Source organism: Kryptolebias marmoratus, linkage group LG1 (genome assembly GCF_001649575.2).
Source record: "Kryptolebias marmoratus isolate JLee-2015 linkage group LG1, ASM164957v2, whole genome shotgun sequence".
Taxonomy (NCBI): Eukaryota; Metazoa; Chordata; class Actinopteri; order Cyprinodontiformes; family Rivulidae; genus Kryptolebias; species Kryptolebias marmoratus.
The window spans coordinates 32,892,419-32,912,612 of NC_051430.1; the positions used below are offsets into that span (position 1 = coordinate 32,892,419).

Here is a 20,194-nt window from a genome sequence, read left to right on the forward strand (position 1 = left end):
TTTAAAGATGTCTTCTTGTCTGATTGTTGTTTCTGGTCTGTGTGGTTTCCTGGATGCTGTTTCAATCTGTCTGACCTCATGTTCATCATTGACCTCTCCAGTCCCTCCTTCTGTGATGTAGAGCTCTGTGTAGATCTGATTCAGAAGGGTTGGGTTTCCTGCTTTAGCAATCCCCTCAAACACACACTGGAACTTCTTCTTCAGACAAGATTTTAAGTCACATTGACAAGCTGAAGGAAGCAGTTCTAAGTAAACACACAACAAACAAGACAATTATTCAACTTCACATATTGTTGTTGTTGCCATCTTTGTTTTCTTCCACTTATCCACTTATTAAGGACCTTCCTCTCTCCAGCCACTTCAACTAGCTTCTCCAGGGGGACCCCAAAGTGCTTGCATAACACTGAGCACAACTGCTTTGAAAAACCTCAGCTATAAGCTCATTTGTCTGTGTAGAACTCATTTTTATTTCTCCAACTTGAGGTCATATAAAGAGCTACAGAAACTGCAACTGGTAAAATAGTGTGTGTTCATAATCTTTTCTCAGAAACACACATCAAAAAACTGAACAGTTCCTTTAATGACTAAAATTTAAATGAATAAAATAAATCGTTAATGCTGTTTTTATGACACCAGCTCCATTTGTAAAACAAATTCCAGTTGATTGTAGTTGATAATGATTTAAATAAACATGGAGAAATACTTTCTTGTGCTTTCAAGCTTTTCAGAACAGTTATATAATATCAAAACTGTTTTTATGTTAGTTGTCAGGTTTGAAAATTGGCCCCATCTTGAAACTTCTGTACATTGAGTCCAGGGTATGCCTGGTCACTGTGTGGGCCCTAACTTCATAAAAACACAACAGGGTTCAATCTTTCAATTCTGTGTTTGTACAACATGGTTCCTACACATGCAAAAATGGTTGGTTTTGCTGTAGGCCCAGGCCCAGCTAGTAACCATACTTATTTTAACGTGTAGGGAACATGTACTATTTGTGCATAAAGGAAGGATTGAATCTACATGGGTTTTTGTAAATGTTTTCTAGTCAAAGCCCACATAAAACCCACACTTACTTTACATTAAACCCTTGTAGGAGCCTAAGAGGGGTCCACTATGGGACCATGAACCAATTTGCCATGAGACTCTACCAGGAGTAAAATGCCCAGGACAACATAGCTCCTAGAATCATATGCCCATATTGTGTGAGTTTTATTAAGACACTGATTGTCCAGTTAGAAAAACTAGAAAACACTATAAAAATACAGTTTATTAGCAGCCACTGGATAGGATGTTTAGAGAAGTCCTCTTACTGCTTTGCAGACGGTCAGCCAGCTCTTTCTGCTTCATCCTCCTCAGGAAGTAAACTGTGATCTTTATAAATGCCTCTCTGCTGCTTCCCTGTTCTTCATCTTCATCCTCCCTCTGATTTACTGTGCATTCCAAGTAATCTGGACTCAGAACCTTCTGGATCTTCTTCAGCTCGTTCTTCACAAAAGTGACCATGTTGTCCTCCAGCAGCTGGAACAGAAGAATATCTGAATGACACATCAGACTGAAATCATGGAGCCAAACATCAGATCCATGTTGGACAGACTGACAGTCCACTGGTCTACAAAGTGCAGCATGGAGATGACTGTGAACACAACAGATGGAAAAGTACTTGTTGTACATGTACACACCATAAATATGGAGTCCAGCTGTGTTTGATGCTGCTGGGCAGACTGAGCTCTGGGAACCTCTGAGCTCTGCTGGTCCACTCTGTGGAGGAATCAGGAAGAATTAGCTCCCATTCTGTCTGTCCACACAGAGACAAACACAAGCTGAAGGTCCATAAGCAGCAGGGGAATAGTCTGAAGTAGAATGACAGTAGAATCAGCTACTCAGTCTACAGATCTTTGCAGCTTTTAGCTCAGTTTAGTCAAGTCTCTTCAGTTTTCACCACGCAATAAGTGCACAATTTTCCTCCCTTCAGATACACAATGATGCAAGCCTCATTAAATCTAGGACAGAATTTGAATATCTCTTATTAACAAAACTCCAAAATCTTATGATTCTATATTATCCCAACGGAGCGCTTCACTAATGTTGGATATGTCCGAAAGTAAAATTAAGTGTTAAAGAGAGGAAAATCAGTTATTTATGGCTGTCTTCCACTAACTGCCGCATGTTTACTCATCAAGGTTGCATTACACCCACAGAATCACTTGTTTGAATCAGACAGTTTCGGCTACACGTAGTAAATTTACTGACAACACGTGAGGCTGTGCTCTCCTCTGTGATGGGAGGACCCTAGGATCTATATGAGTTGACGCTTCCTTTGTTCCGGGTTTTTCCTGCTTCATCCATAAGATGTTGTAGACAGAAGTCCCAGCGCTGGTCTTGTACTAATTCTCTGCCTTTTTAGAATAAATATTTAAACTCTAGCTCAAGCTCCTCCCATGTTGATTTGGCTGGCAGAGTCAAACTGCGAGAAGTGAAGAAATTTGCTCGTGCTAATTTAACTGTGAGATATTCTTTTCCCACATGGAAATGTTAAATGTTCTGGAAATTTCTTTGGGAGTCTGCAAAAATATGTGAATAAAATACGCATAAAAGCAAAAGTGGCCTTTGAGTTGTTTATTTGAAGCTTTATTTGGCACAGATTGTACAGTTTAAAGCAGTCTGCAAGAAGTGCAAAGAGCAGAACTTGAAAAGCCCTTCCTCCGGGGTTTTCACTCTTCTGTCCCTGTTCAGATTTTTGTTTCTCTTACCACAACCAGACATTTTTATTATACAGACTGAGAAAGTACACGCCATTTAGGAATAGAAAATTGGTCACAAGGAGATGGCCACTGTTTCTGATAGTCAGTGCACAATAACAAGCGAATGTAGGGAACTTGTCCCTACGCTGCCCATCTGAGGCCTACTCCTTCCCAGCCAGCACAGCCACAGAGAGCCACCTGTACCTGCACAGTCTCCTTTATGCACAATAAATGTGCCATCTCCTTTCACAAGTTCTTTATTATTGACACTGTTGTCTCAACTGAACAAAATCTGTGTTACTGTGAAAATGTATGTGTGCGCTGAGCAAAAATATACCGTTAAAGGCTGTTGAATGTATCAGTCTGCCTGATCAGTGCATCAAGGCAGTCAAAAAATTATTATTCTGGCAGACTTATACATTCAGCAGCCTCAGCACCATATACACAGTAAATCCAAAAAAAGGTTAAAAACAAAGACAAAAACAACTGGACCTCTATTCTGTAGCTGAAAAGCTACAGAATAAAAGTCCAGTTGTTTTGATTTTTAACCTTTTTTTGGATTTACCATGTCCTGAATGACTGAGAATCTCCACCAGCACACAGTCTATTTAGGCTCAGTGCACATGTACATTCCTGTAGTAACAAGGACATTGTTGAGAAAACAGCATTAAACTAAACAAACTGTGTCATGCTAAAATGTAGAGGTTTATTATTAACTAATGTAAGAATTCTTTCACAACGATATAACATTTTTCAGAAAGGGTTGTTTCATGAGCCTGAAAAACAGTAAAAAAGGCACACAGTTGGCCTAGCCTGGATGAAGACTTTTGTCTCTTTTTTCATACTCTGTCCTCTATGATTTAAGTCACAAATGATAAGGCATTATTAATAACTTTAAGATAGAACATCACTTCAAATTTGACTGGTACTATTCCTTTAACTACCTTTTTGTGTGACACTTTCAATGGACTATAGTGGTGTCGTTGCAGGCCTGTTTGACTATAAATGTGCTGGACTCAGATGGAAATGTGAATCTAAATACCACAACTGTAGGGGTAGCCAAGGAAAGACAACAAAAAAGAGATGGAACATGCACAGAAAGGTTTGACTGTGAATAAAAGCAGTTTTTTGATATAAGTGCTGAGCTGTGACATGGTGAAGTCATATATACAGTTATATACAGCTCACCTATCTGCTCCTGGAAGTTGGTTGGATTTAAAAGTAATTGCAAGATCCTTTGATGAGTTGCTCTTAAAAGACACACAGCTAGGTTCTGGTTCAGGTTCAAGTTCAGGTTCAGGTTTCTTCCTGTGAATAAAGGCAGTGTGTTGATGTGAGAGCTGAGCTCTGACATGGAGAAGAGTCATGGACACTTAGAGATGGTCATCTCACCTCTGATCTTTGCTCTGGCTCTCATGTTCCCCACACAGAGTGGTTTTAGAGGGAGGGACTCCCTCCTCTCTGTCCTCACACTGATCCATGCTGCTGAATTCACATCCACATCAGCTCACACACACTTTCTACCTTCACCTGCAGAGGAAACACAAATCATTCATCTGCACATCAACTCTAATTATCCTTTGAAATCATTATCACAGAAAAAACAACAACTTCTCATCCCAATTATTAACAATGGATATCTTCTGAAGCACACATGGATACCTCTGCACACCTTGTTCATCTTTACTAATTAATATAGTCCAGTTCAGATTAACAGGTCTGACTGATACTTTGACTAAAAGATGCTGTAGAAAGTCAGTCATGGGCTGAATTATTATTATTATTATTATTATTATTATTATTATTATTGACCACACTAAATATTTAGTTCAGTGGCTGTAAAATAGATTGAGGTATGGCTGTTTGTTAAGGTCATACTGTGGCAGTGATCTTGAATCAGGTTAACTCCAAAAGTAAAACTGTTGTAGATGTACATCCTATAATTACTTTATGCAAGTTTCATTAAAATGTACAATGTTTTAAGAGAAATTTTTCGAACAGGCAGAGAAATGATAAACACTGGCAAAAACGTTGTAGCGTCCAGTCGATATTAAGAAGACCAGTACTGATGGTTAACTGATTTATTGAAGCCATCCGTGTCATCAACCAACCAACGTAAGAGCTAGACAAAACAAATAATATATTTATCGATCATATCATTTACGCATGCGCAGACAGCTGGTAAATACAAAAAATGCCACTGTGGACACAGAGTGGAGCGGGTCTCCTCTCTGCTGGGAGATTGACAGCTGTCAGTGCTTGGGGAAGTGGGCGGGGCTTACGGCACGCTGCAGAATGATTGGTGCTTTCACACATTTAGCCGCCAAATGCTAGAGGGAAAACATTGCCCGTGCGGAAAACGTTGCGCTGCACTTTGGTTCCTCTTCACAAAAAAAGGTGTGCGTGTCCGTGTGTTTTTAGCGTGAGAAATACAAAGTGTCGCGTGTCAGCGTGTGCACTTCACGAAATGCGCGTGTCGCACGGTCAATGCGTGAGACTTGAGAGTCCTGCTTTAAAGCGACAGTACACACTTTGTCAGGCAGCCCTGCTCTGAGCTCAGACAGCAGGACAGCAGCGGTTCATCTCCGCTTCCTTGGACAGGAACAGCTGCCTTCAGTCAGTAACAACTCCGTGTTCAGATGCTGACCTTCACCTAACTCTACAGATTCTGCGCCACAGACATAGGTCACCTCCTTCGTCCTGAGTTTAGCTCCAGCTGGTCTCCCTGTACTCTAATGTGTTATAGAGCAGGATTTCTACTGGAACTAGGCTGCTGATTTTTAATTGACTCAAATATTACAACTTGTTTTTATTACCTTCAGACGGAGGCTCCCACGGAGGAAATCATCTGACAGAACAGAGTGAAAGTGAAAGTTAACATGCAGGAAGAAACCCACCGCCCCCAAGGAGACGTCTGAGCACTGAAATACAGAGTATTAGGGCGGCCACCCAGAGGAAAGAACAAAATGTGTCATTTTTATTTCTAAATGTTGAGATTAAACTGACAATTTATGTCACGCCATCTCCGCTTTAGACTTTTTGAAAACATGCTGCACTGACACACAACTTGGTACTTTGTGGTAAGATGATAAAAGGTTATCTGCTCCAACTGTATATGGATGGATGGGTGTTGTGTATATTCCATGAAGGTGAAAAGACTCCCAGGTGTCCTGCAGACTGAGAACAGTTAAGGTCTTTTTCTGGCTCACCAGCAGAGGGCAGCAGCACCTCAACTCAACACAACTTAATATAGAATATGTGAAACCCAAAGTACTTAACAAAGCAATAAAAACACATAAAAAGAAGAAAAGTAAAACTAGTTTAAAATGGTAAGGAAATAATAATGTGCCACAATTAAAGACAAATATTAGTAACAGGTAAAAACACAGTTCTAAAATTATTTAAAAACTGGCACAACATGGGCAGCTGATGAGGCACAAAACATTGATTAAGTGTAATCTCTTTCAAAGAGGTCAGTTTTGAGTTTAATTGTAAAAGCATCAGGAAACTCTTTTAATAAATATATCAGGCAAACCTTGACAATAACATTAAACAATCTTATGCAAAATAGCAAGATTATCATGTTCGAAGTATGTGTTGTGATGAACTCTCAGCTAATATCACATCAAATTTTAGCTCAATATCTGTAAAATTCACTGAGTTATAGACATTTTTGTGTTTGCTAATATCAATTACCTTCGAGTGCTACCTTGAAATGAATTAACACTAAAATTTAATCAGCGTGCATCCAATGATTACTTTTGGCTTGTGTCAGCAAATCACAAGATATTTTACTAAAAGATAAAGTTGGCTCCAGCAGTTAATGTGAAAGTTTTATGCAAAGATGTGGCACAATGAGTAGCATTTGGAGTATTTATTGGGGATTACTCTCACTCCCAACCACACCAAAATCTTGCATTATATTTGTAAAATTTACAGAATTACCTATTTTTGTGTTTTTTGAGATTAGTTGGCTTCTAATTCAACCATCCACCTTAAATTCACTTGGCTTCAAAAGCTAATTAGTTGTAGATCAACATCAAGTAATTTCTTGTTGAATGTTTCATTCATTCAGCTGTTGAGTAGTTCACGAGATATTTTGCTAACAGACAGAGTGGAATCCAAATAGTTAATGACCAAATTTTACTTAAAGATCTTGTGCCATGTGTTACCACTCAAAACATGTGGTGGGGATTAGTCTCAACTACTACAACGTCAAATTATAGCTCAATATCTAAAAAAAATCAACTGTGTTATAGCAAAAGGTTGGTTGGCTGTGACAGCCATTTTAAATCAGGTTGACTTCAAAACTTAATCAGCTGTATATGTGCATCCAGCAATGACCTCCTGTGAGTTTCAATAAAATTTGTCCAGTGGTTTATGAGCTATTTTGCTAACAGACACACAAAGACACAGGTAAAAAGATCGTCTGCCACTGAATTAAGATCGCTTTTTTTTCCGTTTTATTCATGGCACTGTCCCATTCTGTTCCTTGGACTTTGTAATATAAACTAAATACGGTGTCCTATTTGTCTGCAGCAGACGAAGCATTAAACAAAGCCAAAGAACAAGGTGTTTACATCTATACGTCACGATCAGTGTCTGTGTTTTGTCACCACGGACACGCACACATACCAGAGCAGCAACATGAAGCCTGTATCATTTTTCACAGAAACAGGCTTCTTCATTTAACACCTCCTTTTTAGCCTCTTTAGCACATTTTCACCTTTCTGTGTGTTTGTATTTCTCTCAAAACCTGCAGAAAGTAATCACTGAGTAGACATATACAACTGATTAACATTTAGAGTCAGCTGGATCCAAGATGGCTACCACAGCTACCTGACTTTACAACACAAAAATGGTTCTAACTCAGCCAGTTTTACAAATATTGAGCTAAAAATTTGTTGTAGTTGAGACTGATTTCAACACATTTTCTTGACAATACAAGAGATTTGTGTAAATGTTTGCATTAACTATTTGGAGTCAATTCATTGTATGTCAGCAAAATATCTCATGAACCACAAGACAGATTTTAAAGCAACTTTCAGAAAGTAATCCGTATATATACATCTACAACTGATTAACTTTTGGAGCTAATCCAATTCAAGATGGCTGCCATACTCTATTGATCTTAGACGACACAAAAAAAAGTTTTAAATCAATGAATTTCACACTTATTGGGCTAAAATCTGGTGTGGCTGTGGTTGAAAGTCATTCACATCACATGCTCCAAGTCCTGTTTATCGTGCAAGATCTATAAAATATAAAACTTTAGCATTAACTCTTGGAGTCAACCCTGTTTGTCTGTTAGCAAAATATCTCATGAACCACTGAATAAATTTTAATAAAACAATCAGAAACTACTCAAGTGATTAACTTTAGAAGCCAACTCAGGTCAACATGTTTTCTTTATTAAACACCTGCAGAAGTAGTGGTGCAATGGTAATCACACCCTGCAGACCCCCATCCATCAGTGGAACTCAATACACAGATTTGTTTATACCTGGTGGAACTTTTCAGAACCACCATTTGCATTTCACAGAAAGCTAAGTGTGGAATTGTACATGTGAACTACAGACGGCTGCAGTCAGTAGCTGTTCTGCCGAAGTATGAGCAGATCAACAACAGCAGTGAACAGTGCTGTTTGTGCTGCTTGTAGCAGCAACACAACCTCACTGTCAGTCCAGTGTTGGTCTAGTACTCTGTTGCAGTGGCGTCACTAGGCCTGTTTAAAATGTTTTCAAGTCCCCGTAAATAATTTTGGTGTCAAAAAAGTTTTTTTTTGTTTTTCTTTTACAAAAATTCAATATAATGTGGCCAGAATATGAGTTTAAATAAATAACCATATATTATTTCATTATTAACTCAAATATATGATCATAAATCTGTCAGTTTTCTTTTTCTTTACAGTGTAAGGTAGAGATCCTCTTTGGTGCATCGTTATCAAATCCATCCCACTTGTTCATATTTTCTACAAAAGCATTCTTGTGTCAGTTAATCTAAATCAGTGCTGTGGAATAACTGAGAGATTTTATATAATATATAAAGTCACAGTTAGACTTCATAACTGGGTATACACCAGCACCAAACATTATAGTGTACATTAGCTGGCATTTAATACACTATAGTAATATTCAATTCACAAAATAAAAATAAAAAAATGTTAATTTTTCTTGTTAAAACTGTAAACATATTTCCTGTTTGTTGATGTTCTGAATAAAAATATAATTGGTTGCTTAAAACGTTTACACAGTAAGGTATCTGTTAAATGTGTCCAAAAATGTGGGAAAGCAACTCAGGTTTTGTTAGCTGTTTGAGAAATTTTGTTCTCACCCACTACGTTTGCTCACATCCTGAGCATCTCCTGGGGGCTCAGCCCCCCTTGTCCTTAAAACCTAGTGACGCCCCTGCTCTGTTGTCAGGTTTTATTACAGCAAAAGTCTTTATAGTCTGTGTGCATTTTAAAAGGTTGAATTCCACAGGTTTAGGGCAACAACTACAAAAACTTGACCATGTTTATATTTTAATCTGGATCTAGGGATGCTGGTGTAGATTCTCAGTCCTTCAGGCCATGGTAAATTCAAAAAAAGGTTAAAAAACAAAAACAACTGGACTTCTATTCTGTAGTTGAAGACGTTTCGCTTCTCATCCGAGAAGCTTTCTCAGTTCAGAAACAGAGAGGGTGGAGTTGAGCTTTTAAAGCTCAGATGTGATGTAAGCTGGATTGCTTGCAAATTGTTCTCTCTCTCCTAACAATAGAGGGTCATTAGGGTCCTTGTTTGTCTGACTCACTGATGGGCCACTCTGGTGGAGGGATCTAGGGACCACTAACAAATCAGAGACAACCTGAAAGAAATTTAGTTTGTTTTGCATCTTTCGTTGTTTACAGGTCCAACAGGGACTTCGTTAAGTAAAAATTTATTTGTACAGCACATTTCAGCAGCAAGGCATTCAAAGTGCTTTACATCATAAAAACATAAGTAAAATCATTACAATAATCAAAAACATCACACAAAATCATAAAAATCATAGAGCAGATACACTTGATAATTATAAGGAGATGGTCAATATGTAATAAGATATTTTGTTACACCTGAATTTGTTTGCAGACTACTAATCAAGTTTTCAGCCTTGATTTAAAGGAATTTAGTGTTTCGGCTGTTTTGCAGTTTTCCAGAGTTGGTTCCAGATTGAAAGCTGCTTCTCCATGTTTGGTTCTGGTTCTGGGGACACAAAGTAGACCAGAACCAGAAGACCTGAGTGTTCTGGAGGGTTGATACGACGATAATAAGTCTTTAATCCGTTCAGTGATTTATAAACTAATAGAAGTATTTTAAAGTCTATTCTCTGAGCTACAGGGAGCCAGTGTAGGGACTTTAAAACCGGGGGGATGTGCTCTATTTTTCTGGTCTTAGTGAGAACATGAGCAGCAGCTGCAGACCTGTGAAGACGCTGTTGCAGTAATCGAGACGCCTAAAGATGAACGCGTGCATCATTTTCTCCAGGTCTTGTTGTGACATTAGTCCTTTAATTCTGGAGATGTTCTTCAGGTGGTAGAAAGCTGACTTTGTAACTGTTTTTATGGTCTGAGTCCATTACTACACCCAGGTTTCAGGCCTGATCACTACTCTTTGGCTGTAATAGCTGTACCAGTAGCTACCAACACATCGGTTACCTATTGTCCAATTTCCACAAGTTCTAAAAATATTATTCACTGAAGCTTTGTTTTGAAGTAGTTTCCATTTGAATCCAAGATCATATTGTGTTTGAACCTCCCATCATTCTGCATCTGTTTTTTTAGCTTTGCATTACAGTTTATGATGGGTAATTAGCTTCTTATTTAATAATAGAAATTTCTTCTGAATACTACTAGGCGGATTCTGCACCAGTGGTCGTACAGTTTGACAACTACGGCAATAATGCAATAAAAACTCCCCCTTTTCACTTCCATATATCAAACGGCTCTAACACACAGCATTGTTGCATGTCAGGCTTCAGTGTGCATTTCAACCCAGTTCTCTGAAAGACCAGCTTCTACGAACCCTCATCTGGTTTGTTTGTGTCCAAAACAGTAAGAATTACCTACAGTCTCAAGAATTCTCCTTACTGTTTTCCCTTTGTGTGAATAGTTCAAACGAGGCTGCAGGCAGGGTCTGTCACTCCAACGTAAACCTGATCCTTGTTCACCTGCAACCACTGGGACAGAGAGAAACTGGCTCCTCCCCTGAGTCTGGGTAGCTTATATATAACCCTACTTCCCTCAGCCTGCTTCAGACCAAAGTTTAAAAGTGTATGAGGAGGAATGTGTATTTATTCATCTTCTTTTGTTTTTTTACCCAAAAGAAATTTGGGATTTTCGTCTGCTTCTTTTTTTAAATTTCTATTTTTTGTGGATTAACCCACCAGGATTTAAAGAATACTCTTTTCCTGAAAGCTATGGTGGCGTACGACGAGTTGGGTACTTTGGTGCCTGTTAAACGGACTTTACAAGTGATCGAATGCCAGAACCAAGCCAACAAGGAATCAGAGGTGAGATATAAGAAAAATTACTGCAAGACTGAAACATTTACCTTCAGGAAACCTTCAGTAAACCTTCTGTAAACTGTAACTTCTTTAAGTGACGTCATGTTTTTGTCCTGTAAGTGAATCAGTGCCTAACCCCAGTTTTATCACACTTCTGTGATAAAACTGGGTTTGAGACTTTGACCTGTGTGCCTTGCCTTTTATGGCAGTGTTTGAGTTTCTGTCTAACCTGCACATTTCTTTTGAGTGTTTTCTCTAAACTGATTCCCAGCAGGGCAGATCAATCTCAGGAGGATAGAAAAACACAAGGACAGTCAGAAAGGTGTACGTTTGTAAAATGTTTAGTCGGTAAACCTGCAGCTAAATGTAATAGCTTTCTTTCAACCTTTGACACAGGCAGATAAATCATTTTATTTCTGCTGTGAATCTGCTACAGCAGCCTGATAGTGTTCTCCACCCAAAAACAGAAACACAGAGGTGTACTCTTTGTCCTGGGAACTCCTTTTTTCTGCCATGACTCATCTGTCTGAAGAACAATTGTGGCATGTTTCACTGACAGTACACTGCGTTAAAAAGATGAATGTTGTAAACAAGTTGTAGAGTAGGCCAGTTTCTCACAGATAAGCTTGATTTTAAATGGTTTAGAGATTTATTTCTTCTCTAGGACTCCAACTTTTTCTTGTGCTGTAATCACATCACTGTAGTTTCCAGGGTCACATCAAAGGAAAACTTTTAGGAACCGTGTCTAACCTTTGATGTCAAAGAGGTTGGAAATTTCTGTAAAGTAAAACTTGAGTCTCCACTGATACCGACCCAAAGCAAAACCACAATCTTTGTGGCTTCCTGGATCTAGAATGACAGCCTAAGCATGGGACGAACAGGAATAACAACATTTCTGCCTGTATGCACCGATTCACTTTACAGCTGTTATACAAAGAGCAGGACTACTGGCCCTTTGTTATTCTGAGGTCACTCGCCAAAGGACAGGAAGGCCATTATGCTCAAAACGCTTTTCCAACACTGACTTTAGAAAGCCCCCACTTTTCTATTGATGTTGCATTTCACTCTTTTTTTGTCTGTTTTCGTTTTGTTTTGTTTTTTTAAGTTTTTTGTCTGTTATAAAAGTTACACAGACCAGTAGGCATTTGTGATTTTCAAAAGTCTGTCATTACTATTTGATCATAGTCATAGTAGTTAACACATAGTGCCTCTTTGCAGTCCCTTGCCAATAGAGGACTTGGTAAGTTCTCAGGGGTATTTGAGGAGACTCTGCACCAACTGCAGCCACAACAGCTTTCAGGCCTCTCCAGACACAGTGAATCTGGTCCATATTTGGGTCCACAGGGTCTGAAATCTCAAGGCTGAATTGTTCTCATTAGCAGAGCCAATCCCACTTGGGCTGAGTCAGGAAAAAAGTGTTTTTTGTCAATACAATGTTTAATCAAAATATGCATGCCATCAAAAACATGAAGATGTTTATGCTGCTTGCAGCTGGGGATTTCTTAAGGTCTCCTGCTTTCAGGTTCAACTGGATGACATCATTACTGCACATCTGGGTCTCTTTGATCCTGAAGCCTGTTGTTGTTGGAGGAAAGATGAGCAGCTGTTTTTTTCTTCTCTCAGCCTCAGGGTGGGGTGAGGAAAAGGAAGAGGGGGGTTATCTGACCCAGGTGTAGTGCATCTCTCACGCAAGGCTTGTTCGAGAGCTTGTCTCAGCTTGCAGCCAAAACCTCCACTGTGCACCCCCCTGTAACACCACACTTAGTAAATCTGGTATAGCAAGGTCCACTGCTTCTTCTCACCAAGGTCACCTGCAACAATATTTTGTTGCATTGTGAAGTCAAACCATTTCAAAACCATTTTATCATGAGTGTCTCAACCTCATCTCAAATCCTTCTAAATTTTTGAAGATGTTTAGACACTGTCCCAAATCCTTGAACTGTTTTGACACCTGCATGGGAGCTTTCCTTATGACAGAAAACATTTAAGACTCCAGCCTTCAATGTCTAGGTCTAACCACCAATTTGCCTATTTTCTCACAATCTTAAGTTGCAAACTAGACTCCCAACAGTTGCAGCCCAGTGAGACACTACTTTTGGACACAGCCTTTTAGGAGCTCGGTCCACTAAGAAGCATTTACTACATTTTGAGTTTTTTTGGTAATGTAATCCACATTTTTTGGTAACGTAGCTGTTGCCTGGACAGATATTTAAAGAGTGTGCACAAGGAGAGGCATTGAACAGCTGAGACACATGGTCCCTTGCATTCTTGTCTTCCACACCAGATCAGCAGTCAGAAAAGGCCTTTGTGCTCAGTGGGCTGGCCCCGCTCTAGACTCCTCACATGATGGAGCCAACAGCTGTTGGAGCTGTATTCACCAGTCTGTCTGCCTGCAGATCCATCACAGCTCTAGTTACTTCTCTTTCTTCACCCCAAATCAGGAAGTGGCACATATTATAAGGATTTATGACTTAACTCGATGTGTTTTGTCACAAGTGAGTCACAAGGGAGTGCTTGGACTTACTGCTAAGGTCTTAGAGTTAGCAGCACTGATTGGTTTATTTTGACCTGCTGCACGCTCAAACAAAAAGGTCAGGCGTGTCTTTGACATAAGCTATGCAAAAATAATTGTCAGACTAACCCGTGCTTCCATTTGTCTTCTGCTTTTTGCAGGAACCCAGCAACAAGCGCGTCCGTCCTCTTGGCAGGGTGACATCACTCGCCAGTTTCATCTCTCCGGTTAAAAATGGAGCCATTCGGCGCTTTGGCCAAACTCTCCAGGTAAGCCCTTGTAGCATCCTGCGCAAAGACAACTTCTTGGGTTGAGGAACTTTACTAACATCGCTGACCAATGGCTCTTCTTTTTGTATTTCTGCAGGCTTCTTTCCGGAGTGACGGCAAGTCTGCGGGCATACCTCAGAAGATTTGTAGCAAGGCCCCCACACCACCTAAAAGGAGGAACAGCACCCTGTGGTCAGAGACAATAGACATCCATCAGAAGAGAAATTTCTCAACCAAGGAGATAAAACGACAGGAGGTGAGATGTAGCCCTGAGACATGGAAACGCAGCAAACAAAATAAAAAGCCTAAAGCATCTACCAGACACATGTCAAAAAACCTTAGGATAGGAAAGGATAACATTTTTTCAGGCCTCTTTTCCTTGTCTCTGTGAACACATAACTGCTAGGCCAATGATCTCATCCCCAAGTATCTTTATATGTCCTCTGTCTTTTGTTCAGGCTATATTTGAGCTGTCTCGTGGAGAACAGGACCTAATTGAGGACCTCCAGCTTGCACAGAAGGTTTGTGTTAAAAAAAACTCTGAAGCAGAGGGAGCACATTTAAAAGTAAACAGATTAATTCAAACTCTGGCAGGACATCCATGCAGTCTGTGTTTCTCTTGTAGCCCTTCACCAAGCTGCCCCACTCAGCTTGTCTGAATATTAAAATGCAATCTTTCTGGTTTTCTTTGCAGGCGTACCATGACCCTATGCTGAAGCTCTCCATCATGTCTGAGGAAGAACTAACCCACATCTTTGGCAATCTGGATGCCTACATTCCTCTCCATGAAGATCTGCTGGCTCAGCTGTCCAAAGCAACAGGACCAGATGGGACTGTGTGTCAAATAGGACAGATTATAGTTAGATGGGTAAATGTCCTTTAACAAAACTTTGCAAGAACTGATACTTTTTAAAAATGTGTTTCTGTACAAAAAATGCCATTAGTTATAATAATCTTGGTTTTTTTCTGCAGCTGCCCAGGCTCAATGCCTACAAGGACTACTGCAGCAACCAGCTGGCAGCCAAGGCATTGCTAGATCAAAAGAAGCAGGACCCCCGGGTGCAGGACTTTCTACAACGCTGCCTTGAGTCACCATTCAGTCGGAAGCTGGACCTGTGGAGTTTCTTGGACATCCCACGTTCTCGCCTGGTCAAATATCCGTTGCTTCTTAAAGAAATTCTGAAACACACTCCAGCAGAACACGCTGATGCCCACAGCCTGGAGGAAGCAGTGAGTACAACTCAAGAGACCCGTGTAACACAGCAGCCAATGAATGTCACATGCTAATCGGATTGTTTGTGTGTTTAGATAACCATAATTCAGGATGTTCTTTCTGACATCGACACGAAGAAGGGAGAGTCTGAGTGCCAGTACTACATTGAAAAGCTGGAGTATCTTGATGACAGGCAAAGGGACCCTCGCATTGAGCTGTGCAAGAGCCTTTTGTGTCATGGTGAGGTGTGCAACAAGAGAGGCACGGTGAGCAAAACACTTCTTCTGTTTACTTGTCTCCCAAGAAGTTTTTGTTGTCATACAAAAAATCAGGTTTTAATCATTTTTCTTTCTTCTGATTGCTTGTAGAAGCTGCATGTGTTTCTGTTCACGGAGCTTCTGGTCCTGACCCGCCCTGTCACTAGGAATGAACATCAGTGTTTCCAAGTTTACCGTCAGCCAATCCCAGTGCAGGACCTGGTGTTGGAGGACCTGCAGGATGGAGATGTCAGAATGGGTGGCTCCTTCAGAGGTGCCTTCAGCAATGGGGACAAAGGTAAAGCCTGTACCAGAATGTTTCCAAGAATAAATCTTTGAGTTGTTTTTTTTTTCTTTCTAATTTCTCTTTATTGCTTTTTTTGCAGCAAAGAACATTTTTCGTGTGCGTTCCCAATACCTGAACCAGGTGCAGTCCCACACCCTGCAGGTCAACAATGTCTTCCACAAACAGCAGTGGCTCAACTGTCTCCGCAGTGCCATTTCCATCCACCAGCCTCTCAGTGATGCCTCTACCCAAAGCCCAGCCTTGAGTGACACCAATCCCTGCTCATTCTCCGCCACTATCCACATGCAGGAAGCAGATGAAAACTGTCCACATCCATTCCCAGAGTCTGCACCTAGCTCAGCACGCTGCCCCACCACATCATCCCCTTCAACCCGTTCATGGTCTCCATCAACAACATCACGCCTCTCAACAACATTACACAAAACCAAAAGGGACAGGAAGTCTCTATTCCTGAGGGAAACGAAAAGAGACAATGGTGTGATGTGAGCTGGAGAAAATGGACCATTGAGAGGCTACTTGTCTTTATTTTTTTGTACAGAGGAGCTTGGGTCTTGTACTTGTCTGTTTGTATTATTATGACAGTGTTTGATGTTTCTGTCCTTTTTGGCAGCTATACAAGTGTCCCACAAAGCCAGAGTTCTGGAGAAAATGTACAAATTCTACTGGCTCAAAAGCAAAGTGCAAACATGGAATTTCCAAATGACTTTATGTCGTGACTCTGAGGTGATCATTAAATCCTGTTTACTTTTAATTTTATATTTAAGTCTAATTTTAGACCTGTTTCTGAAGGCTAATGAAAATTTTACATTTTTATACTCAAAATATATAGTATTTTTTATAGCTCCCTATATCTCCAGCACTGTTTTAGGCTTTAGGACATTTTTTTTCCTTTTTTATTATGTGAGTGTATAGAAGAAAAAAAAACAGAGGATAAGACAGAAAAGGTTTAAAATAACCAGAGGACATCTTAATTTGATGCATTCCTTTAATTACAGATTTTTACATCCTGAACACTGTAGTTACCAAGAGAGGTGTTAATTTAAATCCAGAACAGTTTCTCACTAATAAAAGCAACAACAACAAACCATTTGATGGTAAAATTATATATCAAGGAAGAAATTATAAGTTGAAACTGAGTCATGTTGGCTACTTTTAAAGCTAAATTTTCAAAATAAAATGCATCACTTTTCGTAGCTCTGTCCTTTGGGACGGGACAGTGTGGCAGAACAGTTGTTAGGAAAATGACCATTGAAGAGAACAGAGGTGTGCTGATAAGGTTGAAGTGAAATAATGTTTTAAAGAGAACGGACTGTTTTATAGTCAGAGTTGCTGACGGAAAAAGTATGTAGGGGAAGGTAAAAGGAAAATGGATTTTGTTGATATGTAGAAATGTTTTTTTGGTTCATGATGGTGAAACAAAAGTGAAATGGGCAACATGTTTTCCACAAATTTTGTGCAATTAAAAGAATAAAGATCTGTAACTAAACCTTTGATGTCAAGTCTTTATTATTACCCGCTGGTATGAGAGGCAATCATGCCATTGTGTTTGTCTGTTAGCAAAAAATCTCATTAACAAATGAACAGATTTTAATGAAACTCAGAAATTATTTATTGAATGTATATCTGCAACTGATAACTTTTGGAGACAACCTGATTCGACTGCCACAGCTTACCAACCTTACCAAACACAAAGATCACTATAACTTTGTCAGCTTTACTGGGGAGGTGAAGACATGAACACAGAAAACCAACATATAACCAAAGCCAAACAAGAGTTACAAAAACACCAAAACTACGACAGCCTCCCGTGATTCTCTGCATGTGGGTCAAATATATTCCTAAAACCATGACACTTATGCCCTTTCCACTGGCTCTAAAGGTCCCGGCTCCACTCTACTCGGCTTGCCTTGCGTGCATTTCCACCAGCATTTTTTCGAGGCCGGTCCCTGCTTCGGAGTAGGGCCAGCCGGGCCGGCCCTGCTTCATGGGCGAACGAACGAACTGAACATTTTTTATAAATGAACAGGTAAAATGGCTAAAAAATATGCTGTTAAAGTAAAATAAACAAAAAAACAATGGAGTCATAAAATAAACCTTCTGGCACCAATACTTTTCAAACATTCTACTAATCTTTATTTATAGTTCCATTTTCACTGTTTTCTAATTTGAAAAAAGTCAAATAGACATTTACTTCAAAAATACAGAAAATACTATTCAATTCCTGAGTCTAGAGGAAATGCTACAGAAGTGTCCGTAGGCCTGGGCCACACGTAGAAACCTGCAGGGCCACTGATGTGTCAATAAAGACATTGATGTCTGATATTTTTATTCATAGGATTTCTGGGAATGCCAGTAGTTACTGCTGCATGAATTTCTCAGAAACTAAAAAGGTTGTCTGTTGTTTAGATATAAATATGACAGCTACAAACTTCAACCAATGAACATCCAGCTAATGAACAAGTCCCACATGTGAAAAAAACCCATGTGCGTCACTGACGGTGTTAACATGAAAACAGACATTACAACATTTCTTACTGTAAAGGACAAACGTCGTGTAAGGTTGGTTTTTTTTTTTTTTTGTATTCTATAAACAATCTAATGTCTAACAAGAGGTGGTGGTTTTGCTTAACCAAGACAGAATGGATTTTTTTTAACTTTATTTAAACATACATACAAATATGCATACATTTAACATTTACATCCCCACCAACAAAAGTTTAGAGCATCCAAATGGACAAAGGCAAAGAAATAATAATAATAATAAGTAAAACCCAGCAACTAATAAAGTCCCAACTATTAAGATTCTACAGCATTTACACTCAGCAGGCTGATTTCAAAGCTTCAACCAAGGTGATGTTTTCAGCTTTGTCCACTAGGGGGCAGTCAAGGTCCTTTCTGAGAAGGTGTCTGAAAACCTTCCTGAAGACAAAACCTGCTAATTCATCTCCCTTGTTTCCATTTGTGACCACTTATTCTCTTTCTGTAGTACAATTAGTGAAAAATGTAAAAATAAATTTAAACAAGAAAGCCTAATTTTAACAGAAGACAGAATTATTGCTGCTTACAGAAGGAGACTACCTAGTCCACCTGCCTCGATTATCTATTCATCACTTCCTGTTAAATTATCTTCTGTGATGGCAAATCCATAGTGCTCTCTACACTTAAGATTTGGTCAGAATTTAGGTCCCATTTTGAATTCGTGTCTCCCTCTAATTGAATGCTGTTGGTAAAAAATCATCTATTTCCCCCTGCTGCCTATAGAATTTGGCATAAGAGAGGCATTAAAACTATGAGCGACCTTTACAAGGATGGTCTATTTCTTCGTTTTTCAGAATTGTCCTCAAAATTTAATCTGTCTACCTCTCATCTGTTTCTTTTTTTCCAAATTAGTTAATGTATTTCATCGTTCTTTCCAAATTTTCCAAATGTTGCTGACCCACCATGAGTCGACCTTCTGGTTCTTAGGCCTAATCAGAAATCACCCCTTTCTAATATTTATAATATATATATAATATATATATATATATATATATATATATTATATATATATAATATATATAATAATATATAATATATATATAATATATATATATATTATATATATATATATATATATATATATATATATATATATATATATATATATATATATATATATGGAGAACTTGGGAACATGATTTAGGTGCTGAACTCTCTGAGACATGGTGGGACAAAGGTATTCTCAGTAAAGGTCTAAGTACACCATGTGCTAGGTTACAGATTGTACAGTTTAAAGTAACAAACAGAGTCCACTTTTCAAAATCTTGTTTATCTAAAATCTTCCCTTTAATTTTAGACCAGTGTGCCAGATGTCAGACCTCACCTTGCAACTTAAGTCATATGTTTTTCTTCTGCCTAAGCTTGCACAAGCTTTGAGGTGACTTTTTTTCTGTACTCTCAGGGGTTTTTAAAATCCAGATCCAAAGTAATCCACTAACCGCCATCTTTGGAGTCCAAACGACTACCCTTAACCTGTCTGCCCTGCAAAATGAGATTGTGGCTTTCTGTTATCTCCTTGCAAGTGGACAGCCTTTTTGGAGAACCTAAAATCTTTGCCCTCATAATGTGTAGAATTATGAAATTAACCCATTGTGTGACTAAGCTAAAAAGATAAGTTCAGCTGTTCTGCTGTTTTAGCAAAAAGCTAGGTAAAAGCTAAGATTAGGTAAAAGGAGTAAACCACTATCTATTATCTAAAAGTAAGAAAAGGCTAGTTAAAAATAGCAAAGTGCTAGTTAACAGGTAAAACTAGAAAATCACAAATTAAAAGTAGCAAAACGCTAGTAGTAATAACAATAGCCGAATTAGCAGTCAATTGGCTGTTTTGGTCATC

The 20,194-nt window shown here is 39.1% G+C and overlaps 2 protein-coding genes across 2 annotated transcripts in view; one reads left to right on the top strand and one right to left on the bottom strand.

The window, feature by feature from the left end:
* LOC108241855 (NACHT, LRR and PYD domains-containing protein 14-like) overlaps positions 1 to 17,942 on the bottom strand; it is a 24,681-nt gene extending 6,739 nt beyond the window's left edge. Inside the window, exons 1-7 of the mRNA XM_037980391.1 lie at positions 17,933 to 17,942; positions 6,129 to 6,132; positions 4,134 to 4,271; positions 3,930 to 4,049; positions 1,680 to 1,758; positions 1,311 to 1,518; positions 2 to 245 (exon numbers count right to left, since the gene is read on the bottom strand). Of these exons, the coding sequence (XP_037836319.1) occupies positions 2 to 245; positions 1,311 to 1,518; positions 1,680 to 1,758; positions 3,930 to 4,049; positions 4,134 to 4,222 (740 nt within the window). The 5' untranslated portion in view covers positions 4,223 to 4,271; positions 6,129 to 6,132; positions 17,933 to 17,942. The remainder of the gene's footprint in view (position 1; positions 246 to 1,310; positions 1,519 to 1,679; positions 1,759 to 3,929; positions 4,050 to 4,133; positions 4,272 to 6,128; positions 6,133 to 17,932) is intronic.
* On the top strand, positions 11,006 to 17,308 carry LOC108241825 (neuroepithelial cell-transforming gene 1 protein). The gene is made up of 9 exons (XM_017426267.3): positions 11,006 to 11,270; positions 13,938 to 14,045; positions 14,143 to 14,301; positions 14,504 to 14,566; positions 14,740 to 14,913; positions 15,018 to 15,275; positions 15,354 to 15,524; positions 15,627 to 15,813; positions 15,902 to 17,308. Exons 1-9 carry the CDS (start codon positions 11,178 to 11,180, stop codon positions 16,306 to 16,308), a joined length of 1,620 nt encoding a protein of 539 aa, XP_017281756.1. The 5' UTR covers positions 11,006 to 11,177; the 3' UTR covers positions 16,309 to 17,308.
* Positions 17,943 to 20,194: the final 2,252 nt, after the last annotated feature.

Coding starts and splice junctions, on each gene's coding strand:
- LOC108241825 (XM_017426267.3), top strand. CDS start 11,178: ATGGTGGCGTACGACGAGTTGGGTACTTTGGTGCCTGTTAAACGGACT. Junction 14,046..14,142: donor GCTTTGGCCAAACTCTCCAG/GTAAGCCCTTGT, acceptor GTATTTCTGCAG/GCTTCTTTCCGGAGTGACGG. Junction 14,302..14,503: donor AGGAGATAAAACGACAGGAG/GTGAGATGTAGC, acceptor TCTTTTGTTCAG/GCTATATTTGAGCTGTCTCG.